The sequence below is a fragment of the Grampus griseus genome (genome assembly GCF_964374135.1).
Source record: "Grampus griseus genome assembly, chromosome: X".
In the NCBI taxonomy this organism is placed as follows: Eukaryota; Metazoa; Chordata; class Mammalia; order Artiodactyla; family Delphinidae; genus Grampus; species Grampus griseus.
Genome location: NC_138999.1, coordinates 28,089,920 through 28,111,606, shown reverse-complemented (window position 1 = coordinate 28,111,606; position 21,687 = coordinate 28,089,920). Strand labels below are relative to the sequence as shown.

The window sequence follows — 21,687 nt, the reverse complement described above, 5'->3', positions numbered from 1 at the left end:
TATGATAAATAATAATGACTTTAAAAGCATTTGACTGAATCTAAAAACTTTAACATTATTATCTGGCTGACATCTTTTGAGCCTAGTTTTGCTCTTTTCTTCACATCACCACTGTCCTAGTTTAGATCTTATTATTGGCTCCTTGATTATTGCATTAGCTCTTTTTGGTATCTGCTTCAGTCTTACTCCACTCTAATCCATTCTCCACAGTGGTGCCAATATTATTCTCTCCTCCTTCCTCTTCTCAAAGTGATGTTTTAAAAACACAGATATTATCTTATCTTTCCCCCCTTAAAGTAACAGTTCCACCTTATCATTATTTTTAATCCCATCACCATTAGATTATAATTCATATTCCAAAGCATGGTGACCAACCCATTCACGATCTACCCCCAGACCACTTCTCCAATCACATATTTTATTAATCTCCAAACATATCTTTTGTCTCCCCAATATTGAACTACTTCCAGTTAATTGAACATACTGCTCCATTTTGTCAGGAACTCTTTCTTCCTCTTTTATTAGGTGCCTAAATTCTACTTATTCAAGGTGTAGTAAGATAAACCATGCTCCAAGAACATTTCATAACCCCTTTTCCCAGTTTATGTTGCTTTTCTTCTCTTTCCACTATCATAACGTTTACTGCACTGTTTAATTTACTTACTGTGGTGGGTTAAATAATGACCCTCCAAGATGTTCAGGCCCCCATCACTGGAACCTGTGAATACGGTGCCTCATATGGCAAAAAGGAATTCGCAGATGTGATTAAGTTAAGGATTTTGAGATGGGTAGATGATCCTGGGTTATCCAGATGGGCACAATATAACCACAAGGGTCCTTATTAAGACGGAGGCAGGAGTGTAAGAGAGAAATTGGAAGGTGTTATACTACTGGCTTTAAAGACAGAAGATGGAAACATAAGCCAAGGAATGTAGTTTCCAAAAGCTAAAATTGACAAGGAAACACATTTTCTCCTAAAGCCTCCAGAAAGGACACAGCCCTGCCTATACCTTGATTTTAGCTCACTGAGACTGACATTGAACTTCTGACCCCCAGAACTGTAACATAATAAATGTGTGCTGCTTTAAGCCATTAAATTTGCAGCAACTTATTACAGCAGCAATAGGAAAAAAATACACTCACCTTTCTCCTTCACCAGAACATGGGCTCCTTGATGGCAAAGACCAAGTAATTGTACCCTCTTTCGCCAGTGGTACTGATAAAAATGTTTTTATGTATATGTGTGTATGCATGTATATGCATGTACACATATGTTCCTACGTAGAGACACATAAATGTGGATGTTGTGCTTTAAAGAATGATTTAAAACTGCTTGGTCTTTTGGTTTGTGAAAGGTAAGAAAAAAACAACTAAGTAGCTGGACTGGGATTTAGATACAAAGGCGTCTTATTCCAATGCTTTTCCATCATGCCATGATGCTTTCAAGATTCTTCCCAGCATTAACATTCTTCACAATAATTTACCACATAAGAGAGATATTACCTGCATCACCAAATGTTTTAAACTTTACACTACAGTGTAATTGTTGGTTTACTAATGCTTGGGTGATCAGGTGGCACTATTCAAACAAATTAAGTCAGTAGAAGTTGGTTTGTAGAAGGTGATGGGGTCAAATTTATACATAAAATTACAAGTGAAATATGCTGATGAAATGATATGACTATATTACATGGTAGATAACTTCTTATCTATTCATAATCTAAATGATACCTCTATTTAGAGGACAACCAGACTAAAGAAAAGATGGGTTTTGAAAATTACTGAGCTAAAAACATGTTTAAGTCCTATTGGTATTGGTGAAAAAAAAAACTAATTCTAAAGAAAATCTAAGAAGCAGAACTCTTAATTAAAGTTTTCTTAAAATCAATAGGCAGACTATACTCCTTTGAGACAGATTTGTGTCTTTTGACCTTATCACTGACTTTGAGGGACTATGGAGGTTAAATGTCTTTAAATTTTGTAACTCATCATTAGGAGACAAACAAGTAAAGAAAAAAATGAATATAAAAAGTAAAATCTTGAAGTACCTGAAGTTTTCGGAGTTTAGCCATTTGCTCCTCCAGCTTTTGGCAATGTTCGACCAGCTGGGCACAGAGTTTCTTCCATCGGCCCTCAATCTCTTCAAATTCTGACTGATATTTCCTGCTAATATTAGAGGGCGCTTTCCTTGACATCTCTTTCACAGTGGTGCTGAGATAGTTTAGGCCATTTTGTTGTTCTTGTAGAGAGTTTTGTAAAGCCTCAAAATTAAAAAGAAGAAAGTGCATTTATACTGACTGATGAATACTAACGAGTTTCACTGTTCAATTTCATTGACTAGTTTCAGATAAATCAAATTACTTAAAATGAAAGCTACGTGATTCAAACATCTAAAAATAAATTAGGTACATTAATTATAAAATAGTCATTTAAATTCTAATTTTAATAAGAGTAGTTTACACATTATTTAATAATATTTTATTTAAAAATCTATGCCTAGTCTTCTGAACAATGCCAAATATATACAAAGCTATATATTACTGAACCAAAGAGCTTTAGCACACCTAATTTTATTACATTTTGTCTGTATATTAATAACTGCATTTATGATTCAATTAATGGAGTTTAACTTAATTATACTGAGCCTTTAAGTAAGATAACTTTTAACCTTCATAGATAAAAATATAACTAAATCAGATTGATAGATGTGATAACAAAGCTCTGAATAAGTTACCAGATGGAAGGTTTACTAATGCCACTTAATGAATTTTTTTTATTTTTCAAAAGACACTGCTCTGTTCTGTAGTATCACAGTGAAATTCTAGGGAATTTTGGGGAGAATTTACAAACTTGATTTTACATTTGTACTGTATAATCTATTCCACCCCTTATAACACGATGCATATCTTTAGGTTTCACCGACTCAGTATTTATTTAAATGTTACTTTCTGGTTATAAACTAAAAAGGGTGAAGATAAAAAATTGAAAAAAATACCCATTATATACAACTATTACTTTTTTTTTTTTTTTTGCGGTACGCGGGCCTCTCACTGTTGTGGCCTCTCCCGCTGCGGAGCACAGGCTCCGGACGTGCAGGCTCCGGACACGCAGGCTCAGTGGCCATGGCCCACGGGTCTAGCCGCTCCGCAGCATGTGAGATCTTCCCGGACCGGGGCACGAACCCGTGTCCCCTGCATCGGCAGGCAGACTCTCAACCACTGCGCCACCAGGGAAGCCCACAACTATTACTTTTTACATAAACTTCCAGTTCTTTCCATGTAAAACTAAACCTTGAAGAGCTAATCATATTTTACCACTCACATATGCATAATTATGTGTCAAACATAATTTGGTGGTTGCATACCTTATGTTTATTTTGTGATATGTTATTTTTTATTTTTATTTTACTTTATTAAACTGTTACCCTTGATTATTTACACAATATCTAGTATGCATAGAACTACATTTTTTTAAACATCTTTATTGGAGTACAATTGCTTTACAATGGTGTGTTAGTTTCTGCTTTATAACAAAGTGAATCAGTTATACATATACATATGTCTCCATATCTCTTCCCTCTTGCATCTCCCTCCCTCCCTCCCTCCCTCCCTATCCCACCCTACTAGGTGGTAACAAAGCACCAGGCTGATCTCCCTGTGCTCTGCGGCTGCTTCCCACTAGCTATTTATTTGACGTTTAGTAGTGTATATATGTCCATGCCACTCTCTCACTTTGTCCCAGCTTACCCTTCCCCCTACCCATATCCTCAAGTCCATTCTCTAGTAGGTCTGCATCTTTAGTCCCATCTTGCCGCTAGGTTCTTCATGACTTTTTTTTTTTCAGATTCCATATATATGTGCTAGCATATGGTATTTGTTTTTCTCTTTCTGACTTACTTCACTCTGTATGACAGACTCTAGGTCCATCAACCTCACTACAAATAACTCAATTTCGTTTCTTTTTATGGCTGAGTAATATTCCATTGTATATATGTGCCACATCTTCTTTACCCACTTATATGTTGCTGGACACTTAGGTTCCTTCCATGTCCTGGCTATTGTAAATAGAGCTGCAATGAACACTGTGGCACATGACACTTTATGAATTATGGTTTTCTCAGGGTATATGCCCAATAATGGGATTGCTGGCTCGTATGGTAGTTCTATTTTTAGTATTTTAAGGAACCTCCATACTGTTCTCCACAGTGGCCGTATCAATTTACATTCCCTCCAACAGTGAAAGAGGGTTCTCTTTTCTCCACGCCCTCTCCAGCATTTATTGTTTGTAGATTTTTTGATGATGGCCATTCTGACCGGTGTGAGATGATATCTCATTGTAGCTGTGATTTGCATTTCTCTAATGATTAGTGATGTTGAGCATCTTTCATGTGTTTGTTGGCAATCTGTATATCTTCTTTGGAGAAATGTCTATTTAGGTCTTCTGCCCATTTTTGGATTGGGTTGTTTGTTTTTTTGATATTGAGCTGCATGAGCTGCTTCTAAATTTTGGAGATTAATCCTTTGCCCACTGCTTCATTTGCAAATATTTTCTCCCATTCTGAGGGTTGTCTTTTCGTCTTGTTTATGGTTTCCTTTGCTGTGCAAAAGCTTTTGAGTTTCATTAGGTCCCATTTGTTTATTTTTGTTTTTATTTCCATTTCTCTAGGAGGTGTGTCAAAAAGGATCCTGCTGTGATTTATGTCACAGAGTATTCTGCTTCGGCTTTCCTCTAAGAGTTTGATAGTTTCTGGCCTTATATTTAGGTCTTTAATCCATTTTGAGTTTATTTTTGTGTATGGTGTTAGGGAGTGTTCTAATTTCATTCTTTTACATGTAGTTGTCCAGTTTTCCCACCACCACATATTGAAGAGGCTGTCTTTTCTCCATTGTATATTCTTGCCTCCTTTATCAAAGATAAGGTGACCGTACGTGCGTGGGTTTATCTCTGGGCTTTCTATCCTGTTCCATTGATCTATCTTTCTGTTTCTGTCCCAGTATCATACTGTCTTGGTTACTGTAGCTTTGTAGTATAGCCGGAAGTCAGGGAGCCTGATTCCTCCAGCTCCGTGTTTCTTTCTCAAGATTACTTTGGCTATTTGGGGTCTTTTGTGGTTCCATACAAATTGTGAAATTTTTTGTTCTAGTTCTGTGAAAAATGCCAGTCGCAGTTTGATAGGGATTGCATTGAATCTGTAGATTGCTTTGGGTAGTAGAGTCATTTTCACAATGTTGATTCTTCAAATGCAAGAACATGGTGTATCTCTCCATCTATATGTATCATCTTTAATTTCTTTTATCAGTGTCTTATAATTTTCTGCATACAGGTCTTTTGCCTCCTTAGGCAGGTTTACTCCTAGATATTTTATTCTTTTTGTTGCAATGGTAAATGGGAGTGTTTTCTTAATTTCACTTTCATATTTTTCATCATTAGTGTATGGGAATGCAAGAGATTTCTGTGCATTAATTTGTATCCTGCCACTTTACCAAATTCATTGATTAGCTCTAGTACTTTTCTGGTAGCATCTTTAGGATTCTCTATGTTTAGTGTCATGTAATCTGCAAACAGTGACAGCTTTACTTCTTTTTCGATTTGGATTCCTTTTATTTCTTTTTCTTCTCTGATTGCTGTGGCTAAAACTTCCAAAACTATGTTGAATAATAGTGGTGAGAGTGGGCAACCTTGTGTTGTTCCTCATCTTACTGGAAATGGTTTCACTTTTTCACCACTGGGGATGATGTTGGCTATGGGTTTGTCATATATGGTCTTTATTATGTTGAGGAAAGTTCCCTCTATGTAGAACTACATTTTGAGCTAAGCAATTTATTGTGAGCCTTCTCCCATGTCATTAAGTATTTTTCAAAAACAGATTTTAATTGCTTCTGCAGTTCATTTAACCATTTCCCATTATTAGCTGTATAAATTAATTTTAAGTTTTCCACTCTTTTAAATTATGTTTATGATCTATTTATGTATATCTCTATGTATCTATATCTGAAAAGTTTTCCTCAGCAAAACTTACATTCAATTTACATTCCCTCCAATAAGTGAGATGTAGTTCATTGCTGCCAGATCTGCACTTACTATATCTTTTGGGTTTCTTTTTTTTTGCAATTTAGTATGTAAAAAATAGTATCTCATTTTGTAAATTTGTACTACATCCTTACAATTTCTTTTGTTAATTAAAGTATAGTTGAGTTAATATATTAGTTTCAGGTGTACAACATAGTAAGTCAGTGTTTTAATAGATGATACTCCATTTAAAGTTACTATAAAACATTGGCTATATTCCTTGTGCTGTACAAGATATCCTTGTATCTTACTTATTTTACACATAGTAGTTTGTACCTCTTAATCCCATACCCCCATTTTGCCCCTCCCCCACCCCTCTGCCCACTGGCAATCACTAGTTTGTTCTCTGTATGAGTCTGTTTCTGTTTTGTTATATTCATTTGTTTTATTTTTTTAGATTTCTTTTTGCACTTTAGTACGTAAAAAATATCTCATTTTGTAAATTTGTACTACATCCTTTACAATTTGAGGTACAATTTTTCATAGGATTAATGGTCATTTATGTCTCTTTCTGGTGACTACCTTATTAATGACTTACTCAGACAAGTGTTTTCCTTATCTCATTTTTCTTTAAAATTGGCTCTGGTATTTTTACAATGTTTGTGATCACTTCCATTGATTTTTGTGCTTCCCCATATGTTTTTAAAGTTTTATTAAAAATTTCTCCAAAATTTATGATTAAAATGTTTTTGACTTTTTAATCTATGTGGTAGCTTGTTTTGGTGTAACATTTGACACAAGGTTCTAACTTCATTTTTTTCAGTTAGTTAATAATTCATCTTCTCAATAATATTTATAAATAATTTTCCCTCCATCACTGTTTTATCAATGGAAATACACTGTTCCATTCATCTGCATACAGTTTCTTTTATACTTAACCCACTCTCCTAATTGCTATACCTTTGTACTCTTATGTCCTTACATTTATAGTTTTATTAAGTCACATATTCTTCAAAGTAAATTTTGGAACTATTTCAGGTATTACAAACAACAACATAAAGGGGCAAAAAGATTAAACAGTTATAGGTTGTTTGGTATTATAGTAGAGGAAATAGTTTAAATAGTACAACATATACTGGGAAATGTTTAAATAAAGATTTCTTTGAAGAACTTCTTCTAAAATTACTTTTTTAGGAAATAATATTTAATTCCCAAAAAAGAACTCTTGATATAACAAAGTTAAATTTTTAACTTTTTTTCTTAATTTAATTCTCAAAATGTGGACATATTATCTCAGCTCTTAATACAATGAATGAATACACTTTAATGTCTTACAAAATAAAATGTGATTAGATATACAACACAGGCTTTTCAGAACTAGCAGGGAAAGTATTCTAAAATCTCATACAAATTATTTCTTTAATTTCCCATATTAGTATTTTATTTCCTGATATAAGACTATTAAAATACAGTGAATAGAACTCAAAACTTAATTACAATATTACATCAAAAGGGGTTTAAATTAAAACTAATTTTATAACTACATTAATTTTACCACTTTCTTTTTGGAAATGTGAGATGAGCTCTAAATCAGCAAGCAAAGGGGAGGAATAATACCAGAACTTCTATAATAATCAAAATCCATGTTTCTGAAAATACACACTAAGCAGGAAAGAATATACTTCTTAAGTAGACCGTATCATTGTTTTCAAAGATGGAATTTTTATCTTATGGAGAGAAGGCACAAATGCATAAAATATTACACTTTTAAATTCTTAATCTTCATTTTTTCAGCTGGTAAACTATTACACTTGTCACGATTATTTTAATTCTAGTATTATATTAAGGTTATACCAATGTGATTGCTTGATAGATGAGATCTGTACTGTATTGTTTAAGACATTTAAATAGTCACAGACCTGTAACTCCCCGAGTCTCTGCTCCATGATCTCATATTCAGTGACAGTAACCTGAGGTACAGAGAGTTTGGTTTCTGACTGCTGGATCCACATGAGGATGGTACTCATGGTCTCCTGATAGCGCATGGGTGGCAAAGTGTCCAAAACTTTACCGAAAGGGAAAAAAAGAGAATCATTTAACCATTTAAAACTTTGTCATTTGTTTTCCTAAGCTGCCAGCAAACTCAATCATACTAATAATTACAAATATTAACAAAGTGTGAAAATGTGAATATACAGATTAGAATATGATTATGTTGTTGAAGATAAATTCCTATTACATGCCTGATATTTTGACAGAAACTATGCATATATTACATCGAATCCTCCTATCAGCCTTGCAAGATTTGCATTGTTTAATTCATGTTTTTTAAGGTGAGGAAATGGAGCAACAGAGAGGCTGAGTAACTTGCCCAAGGTAACACAGATGGTAGCTGGAGAAACCAAGTAGAGTTCATGTATATTTGACTTTGAAGACTACTCTCTTTCTGTATTATCATTTGCCTTTGGGAAAAATAGTATCATTATCTACAGCAGGTGATATTTTATATTACACCAGTTCATGCTGTATTTTACTAAAAGAAACACAATTTGTGTGCGTTTAGTGTCAGAAACTCTAATAATGATCACGTACATTATCATTCTTAATTCTTAAAATAAACCTGTGAGATAGACATTTTTATTCCATTTACATTTGAGGAAACAGAGGCTATAAAAGAAGGCCAACTAATCTGTTCATAGTCAAACATCTAGTAAGTGTCACAGCCAGGATTTTAAACCAAGATCATCCTGTTTCAAAGTCAAAGCCACCAACAGACAATGTACTTTCTCTAACATATATATATATATATATATATACACACACACACGCACCACACACACCCACACATATATGTATATGTACATACATATATTCATTCCAACTATATATAAAATTAGGGAATGAAATTTATATATATATGGGAAAGTACAATGTGTGTATATATAGCTATATACAAGTTTTTAATCTAAAATGTATATATACTATTTATTACTATACATTATTTTCGATTTTATACACGCCCACACAGATTATGTGACTTAAGTAGCTATACTGACCATGTTCAAGGTTGAGAATTTTGGCAGAAAACTGGAAACCATAAAAATGATCTTCAGTGTTTTAAGAAGAATAAAAAAGAAATTGTAGAACTGAAACATGCAATAAGTGAAAAAGTGATAACACAATGAATAGGTTTAAATGCAGATTAGACAAAGCTAAACAGAGAATTAGTAAACCTGAAGGTAGGCGAGAAACATATACATGTATGTGTGTGTGTGTATGTATGTGTATTTATATATATGTATACATGCATATACATATATATCTGGAATGAAGCATGGAGAGACAAACAGATGGAAAATAAAGATGAGAGAATAAGAGACATAGAAAAAAACAGTAAAATGAACATAAATGTATCCCAGAATCACAGAGAGACATGGGACAGAAGCCACATTTGAAGAGATAATGGCTGAGAATTTCCCTAAACAGATAAAATCACACTGCAAAATACTAGCTCAAATAACTATATCCAATTGCATTATTTAAACCACATTGTTTTTATCAGATAGCCTATGAGTTTCACTTCTATATACCAATTCCTTCTGAACTAAATGAAAAGAATATAGGAAAGTACTTTGCACGTTTGTTAAGTGGGGTTTTCAAATGGAAAATATATTTCTAGAAAGTGTGTTAGAAAGGGATACTGAGAATTTTACTCAATGTGCTTATATTTATTTGGCAGTTCATGCCCAAATATATTTTAAGAGGCCTTCTTTAACCTGAGCACTTCTGATTTCATACTGGAGGATCTCAAAAAATCTCTGTGGTACTTTAAACCTCACTGCTTTCTTTCATATAAATAATGTGTTTCTCTGCTAACTACATACATTTGAATGCTAGGTAATTATTAATAAAAACAAAGAGGGATCTCATGAATAGTACTGAAGTAAAGCAGTATTTAGTTATGATGAAGCAAAGAGATGGAAGGAGACAGGTCTATGGGTAGAGACAAGGAGGTATGTTGGATAGATTATAAAATGTACCAAGTTTAGTTTAACTGAACTTGAACATATACATTCTGGAAAACAGTGCTTGTTTTCCTTGTGGCAGTGGCTGGGACACAATAAACATTTATTAGAAGCTTGTCAGAGGTGATATGAATCAGTCCAATTTTATCCAGATGACGAATATATGTCAGGAGAGAAAGGTAAGTATAGAAAGAGTTGATGAAGATATTAGGGTTACTTTTTATTAGAAAAAGATCAACAGGTTTTTCATTAACATCTATCAGAATTGCTTCTCCATTCTGTTTGTACAGAAGGAGGCTGTGTAGCATGACAATTAGCAAGTCTGATTATGCAGTTCAGTAAACCTGTCTTTTGGAATTGGCTCTCCACTCACTAGCTTTCGCAAATTACTTAACATTTTAGCATCTTAGACCTCATTTATAAAAATGGGGATGTAGATACTTTGGGGAGAACTAATTGAAGTCATTTATTATTCCTTCATTCAGCCAATAATTATTCAGTGCTCTGAGCACCAGGGAAGCAAGAAGTAAAAATTAAAATAGCAAAGCCTTGGCTTTCATTATGCTTAAAATCTAATTGGTGAGTCAGAAAATTAACAAACAAATCAAGAGACTATAATGACTAATAGAAATAAATGGCAGTGAAGAAAAATTAAGTTATGGCGGTGGGGGGGAGATCCTTCCAGATAACGCAATAAAAAAAATTTAAGATTGAGAATTAGATATAAAAATGTTGGAGCAACGAGGATTTACACAAGGGATGGTGGGCAATCAATAGATTAGCAATGGAAGATACTACCATCTCCAAGCTTAGAGGGACAAAGGGAAGAGGTGTGAGATGGTGTTACAAGAAACCAATAATTGGAACCACCCAGCAGGAGCTGAATTCACAGGGGGATTCCCTTTGGGGATGCAGGGTCCCTGAGGTATGCTGTTTCCAGAGAGGGCTAGAAAGTTGGAGGATTCATTCTCAGCCACTGATGGAGAGGCACCCTGTAACACTGAGAGGGGAAGAGAATATTCTATCTTCTCTCCTCTTCTCACCTTCAGTATCCTCCAAGTGCCTCCCACTGGCTGAACCAAGCAGGTAGACAGTTTAAAAAAAGGATCCTAGGAAGTGTAGTTTTCATAGGAAGAGCAGGGAATGGCACTGAGAAGAGACAAACAGAAGATCTGCCTGGAGATGATGGTGCGAGTGCGTACAGAGGGGAGGGAACGGAATTTGAGAGGGGCAACAAAGTACATCAGTGGTTTTACCAATATTCCATTTCTTAAGTTTAGTAGCTCAGTATGCAGATTTCTATTTTTTTCATTATTTAAAAAAAATGTCTATATGTTACAGAAACTCTTTGAATACAATAAAAGTATTAAATAAAATAAAAAGGATAGAAAGGGACCAGACAGTGAATAAAAAAGCCCTCTCTTTGGAAGTATCACTTGACAAGAGACTTAAAAGCACTGAAGGAGGGAGCCATATGAATACAGAGAAGAAAGGTTTTCCAGGTGGGTAATAACAAGTTTAACAGTCCAAAGACATGAGTATTTCTAGTAAGGTAGGAGCACAGCAAGGAGGCAAGTGTAGCAAGAATAAAGTGAGCAAGGTGAAGTGTGGTGCGACATTAGGGCAGGGGAAACTACGACCATGAAGGCCTTTGTAGATCTTAATAAGATGCTACATTTTATTCTAAATTTGTCTCTATATTTGCTGATTACTGCATCCATTGTTGGGTACATATTTGCTATTATTATTAGCTAGAAGGGAGATGCAATACAACAGGAAAGTGAAGGAGACGTACTCAAGACTAAGTAGAAATTTTAAGAGTTTAATACAAAGTTTTATCTATGTTAATAAAAGGAGAACACTTCCTTGCTAGGGAGAGAACAAAAGCTGAATAGAGGCACTCATGTTCTTTCATTTGTGGGGAGAGGTAGGTTCCTTTGAACTAATTTTACTTTCTAGAGAACCAGATGCATAGCCAAACCTAAGACATTGCTCTGAAACGATTTACAAACACACACACATACATACACACATGTCCACACATGAAGACATACAATGCATGCATATGAATATCCTAACACACACAGAGTGAATTTAAAAAGTTAGTGTCCACTTCATCCTGCAAAGAGAATCATGATCAGACCAAACTTTAAATAATAATAATAGATAAAGATCAAGGGAAATGGTAACAAAAAGGATGAAAGTGTTTTATTTGTTTAACTTCAGGTTTACTTAAATACTGTTGTTTCAGTACTGGTTAATACTTAATGGTCATTTAAAAATACATATACAAGGCATAGTTTATTATATTGCACAGCATATTTAACCATGTATTTGGAAGAGTGTTTAGACTGTGCTGAGGATAATCTTGGCATTTGTAGCATCCTGGGGAAAGATTGTATTTGTAGTTGTAATTGTACCTACATTAAATGAGAGGAAACAAAGATTTTCTGACTTGTCAGCTTATCACCAAAGTGATAAGGTAGCATGAGCACTGTACAAGTATAAAACAGTTACTTAACTCATAAGTATATGTTATAATATTATAGATGGTCCAAAACTCAGTCAGCATCCACCTATGGAATAGATCAAAGGAGGGAGGGAGGAAAGGAGATAGACAGATAGACAGACTGACAGAAATAAAATGCCATACATTCAAAGAATCCATTGTTTTTCAGCACAGGCCAGCATAAAACAAAAATCTCTCAAATCCAGAAAGAAGATGACCACTGAAACATTCTATATTATTAAATAATAAATTTGATTGATCTTTCTTCTATTAACCAATACAATTCTAGCTAGATCTTAAGAAATAATCACAACTTGATACATTATTTTTCTTTGTGTTAAACAAAATGTCAACAAAGTATGCATTAATTTGCATTATTCAATGAATAACTTACATTATGTAAAGTCTCATGTTCTCTTCAAAACCCTGATAAAGTATTGAAGAATCCAGACCACCATTGCATGTGGGCACTATTTACCGTATTGTATAGATGGAACATCTTATTCTGTATTCTGATTCGGGATGTTTGGGCACATTTTCTTCCTTGAAATCTGGATCCTAAGTAAACTCTCTGGGTGTTTCACAGGTGGATTGCTTTGGGGAGGAGCTAGAACTGAAACAGGACCTAGCAAGTCCATAGTTTCTGAACTAGCTATCTCACTACCCATGTGTGGGTTCATCAATCAGGAAATACATCTGAAGAGCTGTGGGAATAGTTACTCAATGGGCTCTAATCTCACCCTCAAGTCCACTTCATTTCTAAGGGAGGCCCTGATTGTCTTCTCCCTTCTTTAGCTTCCTTCTGGTCTCTCAGTTTAATGAGAAGGGAAATATTTCAGTTTCTGAACTGTTGATATTTTTCTGTATAACTGCTTCGGATCAGTATTCGGATGCAAGACGTAAAGTTCTCTCGTTGAGAGCTAAACCAAACTTCCACTCTATTCTGAGAAGACAGAACAACTTGTGAAAAGATCAAATGCCTTTGTTAGTATCTCACAGGTAAGTTATTTAGCTCAAGCAAAAACCCACACAAGGGAAGATCCTTCCTAGTCTCTCCACGTGTACTTTTGCTTCCTTTCAATCTATCCTCACTGCTCAGTTTCTGAAAATGCAAAACTGATTTATGATGTTATATCACAGCATAAAACCCATCAGTATTGTTTCATTTTTCTCATGTTAGTGTCTAGAACCCTCACCGTGGCTCATAAAAGGCCCTTCTAGACTGTTTGCCTCTCTAGGCTCACCTTGCATCACTCTCTCCTCTCTGTGCTCCAGGGACACAGGACTTCTCAGATTCTTAGCTAGCCAGCACCTACTACCCTTAATCTCACTAATTCCTGTTCATCTTTCAGCTTCTGTGTCCTCTCTGAGGACTAAGAAAGATAATTTATAAGACTGTTGTTTGTAGACTAAAAATTACTATGAATATAGAATACATTTAACTTCTAATATTATTTTCTCATATCATCTTTGCCAAATACCAACCACCAATTCCTCACACCAGTTTTCACCATTTAAAGTACACTTAAGATGTCAAGATTTTGTTTCATTGTGAGAACACTAGTAAAGAAGAAAAGGAAAGAGGGAATGAAAGTCAAGATGGATTCCCAAGATGGTAGCTCTTACTTGCTGAATACTTAATATGTTCAAAGCACCATGTAGTAATACAAGAAATGAGATTTACTCCCCGGTGTAAGTTTGGGGGAAAACATACATATGGAAAATTCCTTGAAAATAATTATTAATTAACAAACTGAACTGCAATATGACTTGATGTGGTGAACTTTTATTCACCATTTTTATATATGTACATAATACATATATTATATATAAATATATATTACATAAAATTATATATAATTTATACATATAATACACAATATATGCAATGTATAAATTATATATACACAATTTATATATAATATTTAATACACATAATGCATATAAATTATATATACAAATATAAATTGAATAATTTATAATTCATATATATAATTCATATTTAATTAATGATTATTAATGAATCAAAATAAGTTTTCCAAAAGAGTGAATCAAAGCGTTAGAGATATTTGGTTAATATAGTGGAAAGGAGCACATTTATTTAGACATAAATGAAATGAAAATATTTGGCACTTTTATAAACAATCATCATATATATGCAAGATAAAGAGAAGACATGCTAATATAGATGGGTATACTGATAGCTATATGAACAGAGGTTATATATTAATATATATTTATATTATGGTGTCATAATCAAATCTGTTATCATCACACATCAACATTCTGAACACCTTTAAAAGAAACAGAAAAAAATGTTAAACCTTAATATAATGAATAAGTCTATGTAAATTAAAAAAATTTCAGTGAATAAGCTCCTCTGACAACCAGTTACAGTATAACCATTAACATGTACTTGACTTTAAGGGAGGTTTATGGATTTTATGATAAGAAAAATGCATTATTCTTAAATAGGTCAACGTTTGAAAATTTAGGACATTTACAATCTTCTCCCCAATTGATTTTACAGAGGCCCAGCAACAAGTACACTGAAATCCACAAGAGGGAGCTGACGTTACTGTAAAGTTGTATTACCTGATTCCCTATCAGGAAAATAAACCCCTCAGCAAAAATGACTTTGAAGTAAAAGAAAGGGAAAAAAATGCATTTATCTTTCATTACATGACCTCACCAGGAAATAAAAAGGAAAAAAAATAGGAAAGTGAGGAAAGCCCGTGTATTACCCTAGGCTGATTCTAGCATTGTTACTATGTGGTAAATTTTTTACACATTTGCAAAGGAAAGCAGTTAAAAATGTGTGTTCCAACAAATTAAAGTTTCAGTAGAAAACAAATATATGTTCTTGTGATTCTCATGACAACTTTGAGGATGACTTTTTTAAAAAAAATATTTTTATCTTAATGCCTTAAAAATCTAGTTTTACTCTATAATCCTTTGTGTGTACATATATATACATATGTATATATGTGTATGGTGAACCAAAGACCCATTCGCTAATGCTTAAAAATGTTCATAAACCTGCTTGTCAAAGGAATTTTTGTCTGATGAGTAGGGATATTTGGACTGTGTATTAATATCATAAGAGCAAACTGGTGAGAGACAAAATTGACATCCTGAAAAATTTGCTCGTCATATGGTAGGCATTTGCATAATTGCTCCACTCATATGTTGTATTTTACCAGTAAATGAGAAAAAGAAGATATTGTATATTTATAGTGATCCAAGAGTAAAATGCAGCCCAAAGAATAATTTGTCCTTGGCTGAGTTTCAGTTGCCACATGTATGCTACAGCTATAATAATCTTCATATAAATTGATAGAAGTATTAGCAAGATGCCTAGCTAGATATCCTTGCACATGAAGCAAACTGGATTTGATGAAAACCTACTAACAGGGCTTCCACTGCTCTTTTATTTCCTTCAATGTTCCAAACATTTGACTGTAAAATTTTCAACCTGCCAAGGAGAAGTTACGCCTATACACAACATATACTTTATTTGTTCTTCATAGTCATGACATTATTATGGAGGGAGCAAGAAATGGAAATCTAACAGATTTGTTTTCCGAAAACAACATTCCATTAGTTGTTACTACAGGTTGTAGAGAGTATGGTTTCTTTGATGGAAATCATTCTTTCATGTTAGTACTTTCTCTTTTCACGATAAATAACTAATTTGGAAAACATCAAGTTAGTCATTTTAAGTATTTTTACTTACTTGTCTGTAGCTCTTTCTCTCTGGCCTGCATATCAGCAAAGACTTGGTTAAAATGATTTGTAAAGGCCACAAAGTCTGCATCCAGGAACATTGGCCCTTGTCCTTTCTCTTTCAGGGCTATGCTTTGAATTTTTAATCGCTCAATTTGAGGCTGAAGAACTGACAGCCGGTTGACTTCATCCTGTACCATAATTTAGAGTATTAAAATAAATAACGTTTTTACTTTGCATACATTACATTTTTGCAAAGAAAAGTATTAAAAGGCAGTGATGCAAACTTAGCTTAACGCCCTTATCAAAATATTGGTAAGAAACATCCATAATGGTTGAAGCAAGCCTCCAGCACAGGTGATCAATTTAAGAATACCTTGACTCTTCATTCAATAGATATCATCATATACAATGATTTTTAAATTTCAAAATGACATCATTTAGAACATTAATGGGCATAAATATATACAGCTGAAAAGTACTATGAATGACCTTATATCTTCTTCATAAATCAAACATGGATGTTTCTCTACCCCGCTCATGTCAAAATTGTGCACCTTTACTTCAAATTCTAAGCTCATTCAATGAACAATTTTCTTTAAATTCACTTGTGTAGAATATAAATTGTATATATAGCTACATATGTCTGCATATATACATACTACATTAAATTATAAATGTTTATATATTAATTTTATATAGATTACATATATATGTAATCTATGTAATATTTATGTATATACACTCACATATTTGTGTCTATAATTATCTAAGTTTTGTACAGTCTTATCACTTCTCCTGACTGAATAGGCAATTACCATCATTTTAATTAGGGAGACTGTTTGCTCTGCTTTACTCTTGTTGTCCTGGCATAATTGTTAACAGCACCCCCTTTCACTCTCAAGACTACTCTGATTTAGTTGATAAAAATCACAAGGACACTCTGCCGTGCTGTCCAATGTAGTAGTCTCTCATCACATGTAGCTACTGAGCACCTAAAAAGTGCTTAGTCCAAATTTAGATGTGCTGTCATTGGAAAACATACACTGAATTTTGAAGACTTAGTATGAAAATACAAACTCATAGTTTAAAATAATGATTAAATCTTGAAATGATATTTTTGATATATCAGGTTAAATAAAATGCATTATTGAAATTCATTTATTTACCTCTTTTTCCTATTTAAATGTCATTTCTAGAACATTTAAAATTACACATGACTTGAATTTGTGCCCTGCATTCAATTTCTTTGGAACGGTGCTGTTCTTGGTGTAAATGTTTTCATACTCTTTTTGTTTCCAGTGAAGTTGCAATTCATATGTTTCTAATAAATACATAATTTGAACTCAAACAGAAATTTCAAAATGCTCTTTTTTAAAGTATTATTACCATGGTTGTTCACTTAAAAGTCATAACTATGCTACCTCTAGAAAAAAGTACTTCAGGATCATTTATTGTTCAAAATGTAAAAAGCAGGAGAATTAAAATGTAAAAATTGGATCACAAGACAATTAGAAGGAAAGGAAAATTGATAGAATTATAATAATTATGAACTAAATAAAAATTTGAGCTTCCTGGAAATTAATGTAAAAAGTAAAAAAAAAAAAAAAAACTGTTATTTTTGGATCCATGCATACTCTTTTAGAGAGAGTAATTTTTGTCTTGGGACTGAATGAGATAAATTTATCACATGGATCCTTTCATAGTAGCAATACTACCTAACGGACAATCTATTTTTAGAAGATATAAAGATAACTTTCAGAGGAATTTTGGTATGTGATTATAACAGTATGAGTTGATTCAGGTAGGTTAACCTCTAACAATCAAATTATTTTGGTAGGTGAAAATTAAAGACATTTAGATAAATAAGGAAGTGACCCCCATCTCTCCCATTCAAACATAAAGCCTCTCTATCAAGTGCTAGAAGGTAGAAGCATATTCATAGAAGAAGAGTAAGACAAGAGATAAAGGGTAACACTCTGTGGTTTGGATTATAGAATTACAGACATGCACTTTGCACACTAGACTTGCAAATGGTACCAATGACATCTGCCATGAAACATTTAAGAACCCGATTTACATCTGGCCAGATGTAGGGCCATCATTCTTCCTTCTTAGGGGGCTATATAATGAGTCTACAGTATAGTAAAGTATGTTCTGCAAAACAAAGGGGACTTTGAAACTAATAAAACATTTGGGCAAATGTTCAGCAGGGATCTTAAAGTTCTAAGAGTAAATCATAGGAAATATCATTTTGACCTCAAATATTTAACATTTAAAAGATGTTAACAATTACTCGTTATTTCCATAAAAGGGCCTTAGTGTGGATGGTCCTCTAGAGTAAGGCATGTTCTCTCAGTCTGTTTATCCTTCAAAATTGTATGTTTATCTACTAGAAAAACTTGTATTTTTTTCCTCAGGAAAGGGTCCATGGATTTCTTCCAATTCTTAAAGGGCTCCCTAATCCTCAACATATTAAGAACCAGTTCTGGCAAACATTAGATTTTGAGCTAAATCTGCACCCTAATTTTAGAAACATCTCCAAATAACAGAATGCGCTGACAAACAGGATGGAGTAATTTATCTACCTATTACTAATCACAACCAAGTAATCACAATTTCAACTGTTGTGTGAATGACATGGGGCTTATCCTGCTAAGTATTTTGCCTAAGGTGATTCATCAAAGTAACAGAAACCAATGGGGCAGAAAGAAACAGTAAGGAGTGATGAAGAGGCATAGACTTACATCATCAGAATTTGGAACTTTGTGGCTGAATGCAGAAAAAAGAAATGATTTCACTTAGGATGACTTCTCTAACCTTGAGAGAATATTTAAGATATGTAACCTCAGTGATCTCCATTCGCTCCTCAGATGAAGACCAAGGGCCTAGCATGCCCTCAGAGTCCTTGCTTTGTCTCCTATATGCTTGTCTTTTTGCCTCCATCTTTCATCTTACGCCCCCACCCTTCTATGCCCAGCATTCACATTGGCCTTATTTCAGTTATTTGGTCATTATTGCTCTCTCCCACCATGTTCCTTCTGCCTGAAGCCTCCTTCCCTGCTGTTCTCTTACTTTCAACTCAAATGTACCTGCCTCAAGGAAGTTGCCCTTGGTGGCTCTGTCAAGGTCAGGTTTTCCCTGTTAGACACTCTCCCAGAACTCTGTACCTCTGTTTAAAGCATTTGTCCCGGTGGTAATTTAACATCTGTTTATTTAATCATTTACTTAATCTCTCTCTCTCACCTACTCTAGGTAAATGCTATGAGGGCAGGGTCAATGAATGCTCACTCTAATATTCCCTAAACTTAAGTGTCTGCCACCCCAGTGGGTCCTAAAGGTAGAAGCATCACCCTAGCAGGACTGGAAGGCAGGGCATCAAGCCAAAGAAGATTATTCTCAAACCTTAAATCCAGTGGAATTTGCCTTGTTAAATTTTGGACTTGATTAGGATCCCTTCTTTCTTCCCTATTTTTTCTCATTTTGGAATGTGAATGCCTATCCTATGCCTGTCCCACCATCATATATTGGAAGCACATAAGTGATCTGGTTCCACTGGTTTATAGCAGGAAAGAAGTTCTATTTCAGAATGAATGATATCTTGAGTCTCATCCCTATCTGATTTAAATTATGAAGAGACTTTGGACTTTAGGCTTTAGGGTTGATGCTAGAATGAGTTATGACTTTTGGACTTTGGGGGCTCGTGGCATGTAACAAGGACATAAATGGGGGGCAGGGTGAGAATCTGTGTACCAAATCATGTCCCCCAAAATTTATGTGTTGGAGCTCTAACCCACAATGTGACTATATTTGGTGATAGGGCTTTTAGACAGTAATTAAGGTTAAATCAGTTCTTAAGTGCAGGGTCTTTATCTGATAGGACTGGTGGCCTTGCAAGAAAAAGAGAAAGATTTTTTTTTCCCCTCCATGCACATGTGCCAAGGAAAGGCCAGGTGAGGACGTGGTGAGAAGGCAGCTGTCTGCAAGACAGAAAGAGAGTTCTCACCAGAAGCTGAAACCTGCCAGACCTTCATCTTGGACTTTCAGCCTCCAGAACTGTGAGAAAATAAATTTCTTTTGTTTAAGCCACCCAGTCTATGGTATTTGTTATGGCAGCCCAAACCAGCTAATACACTTAGTATCATTCTCGGCCACATTAGAGACACTGAATATGTATTTTATGGATGAATGCATTTTGTAGATGTTATTTATATCTATATCTGAATCTCAAGAAACAAGTTAAGGTACTGTCAACAGATTTTTTATCACAAGAAATAATACAGATGGAGTATTCCTCTAATTCACAGGGAAAAAAAGTCATGGATTCTATTCTTTAATAGCAAAATGTATCTAGAATTACAGGGAACAGAAATTACCTATACTTGCATATTTGCCTAATAAACTAAATGCCTTGCTGTACGATATTCTTTATCCAAAAATATATTTCCTGAGTTTATTTACTTCCTAGTAAAGCTGTAGGTCCAATATTTGAAGAAGAATCATCAAATCCTTCAACTGATTTTCCCTTCAAAATAGCTTTGAATTTCCCCTCACTTTCTGGATTCAATACCACCTCCAAACCAACCCTGTTGCCTCTCCATCTCCAGTCTTCCATTATTTAAACCACTGTTTTCAAAGTATGCAGATTAACCCCCATTCATTGCTTTTAAAATTAAGCCCAGTCATCTCAGTTTACCATTAAGGTTCATCCTGGAAACCTTTTCATCTATCCTCTAATCAATTTCCCACTTCCCATGAAAAGTGTAACTATGCGTAGTAACAGTTTGTAGTAACTATGCAAAAAGTTCAAGCTGTTTATATTGATATATCTTGTTTATTTACATGTGCAGAATACTCATTTAGTGTCTTTCTCAGGCCCTTTTGTGTTTGCTGTGTCTTGTTTGCCCCTCCAGATATACTGCCCACCCTTCTCCTGTGACCCAGGAGAATGACATTTATAGATTAAAGCTCCTTGTCGTCTGCCTTCTGATTAAGTTTAGTTGATGCGGGCCCCTGTTCAGATTCTGGAGGCAGGGAGGAGAGCAAAGTAGGGTGTTTATTTTTCTGGCCCCACTCCTGTGTTGGTACTTGGACTGGCTCTTAAAGCTGCCTTTACAATGAGCATCTGACTCTCCTTCTGGGTTTCTGTAACTTCTCGCTCCCTGATCCTTCTTAAGTATAGTAACAGCACTGATGCTGGGTTACTGTACTATCCCTTGAGGTTCCTCTATACTCCAAGTACATATAAAAAATATTTTTGTAAAGGAACCTTCCTTGAAGTATCCTAATTTAATGGACTGTCAGTTTTAAAGATTTTCCTCATATATCCAATTATACTGTACATCAGCTGCTTCTGTTTGTGTGGATTCCACATTTTGAACATATGACTGTGTTTTGCTCTGAAATTCACCTGAGCTG

The 21,687-nt window shown here is 34.4% G+C and overlaps 1 protein-coding gene across 5 annotated transcripts in view; it reads right to left on the bottom strand.

The window, feature by feature from the left end:
* Nucleotides 1-21,687, bottom strand: part of DMD (dystrophin) — a 2,236,200-nt gene that overhangs the window by 1,376,589 nt on the left and 837,924 nt on the right. For all 5 annotated transcript variants that reach the window (XM_082680764.1, XM_082680765.1, XM_082680763.1 and 2 more), the window contains 3 exons: nt 16,280-16,460; nt 7,929-8,074; nt 2,049-2,261 (listed from right to left, as the gene is read on the bottom strand). In XM_082680764.1, coding sequence (XP_082536890.1) covers nt 2,049-2,261; nt 7,929-8,074; nt 16,280-16,460 — 540 coding nt within the window. The remainder of the gene's footprint in view (nt 1-2,048; nt 2,262-7,928; nt 8,075-16,279; nt 16,461-21,687) is intronic.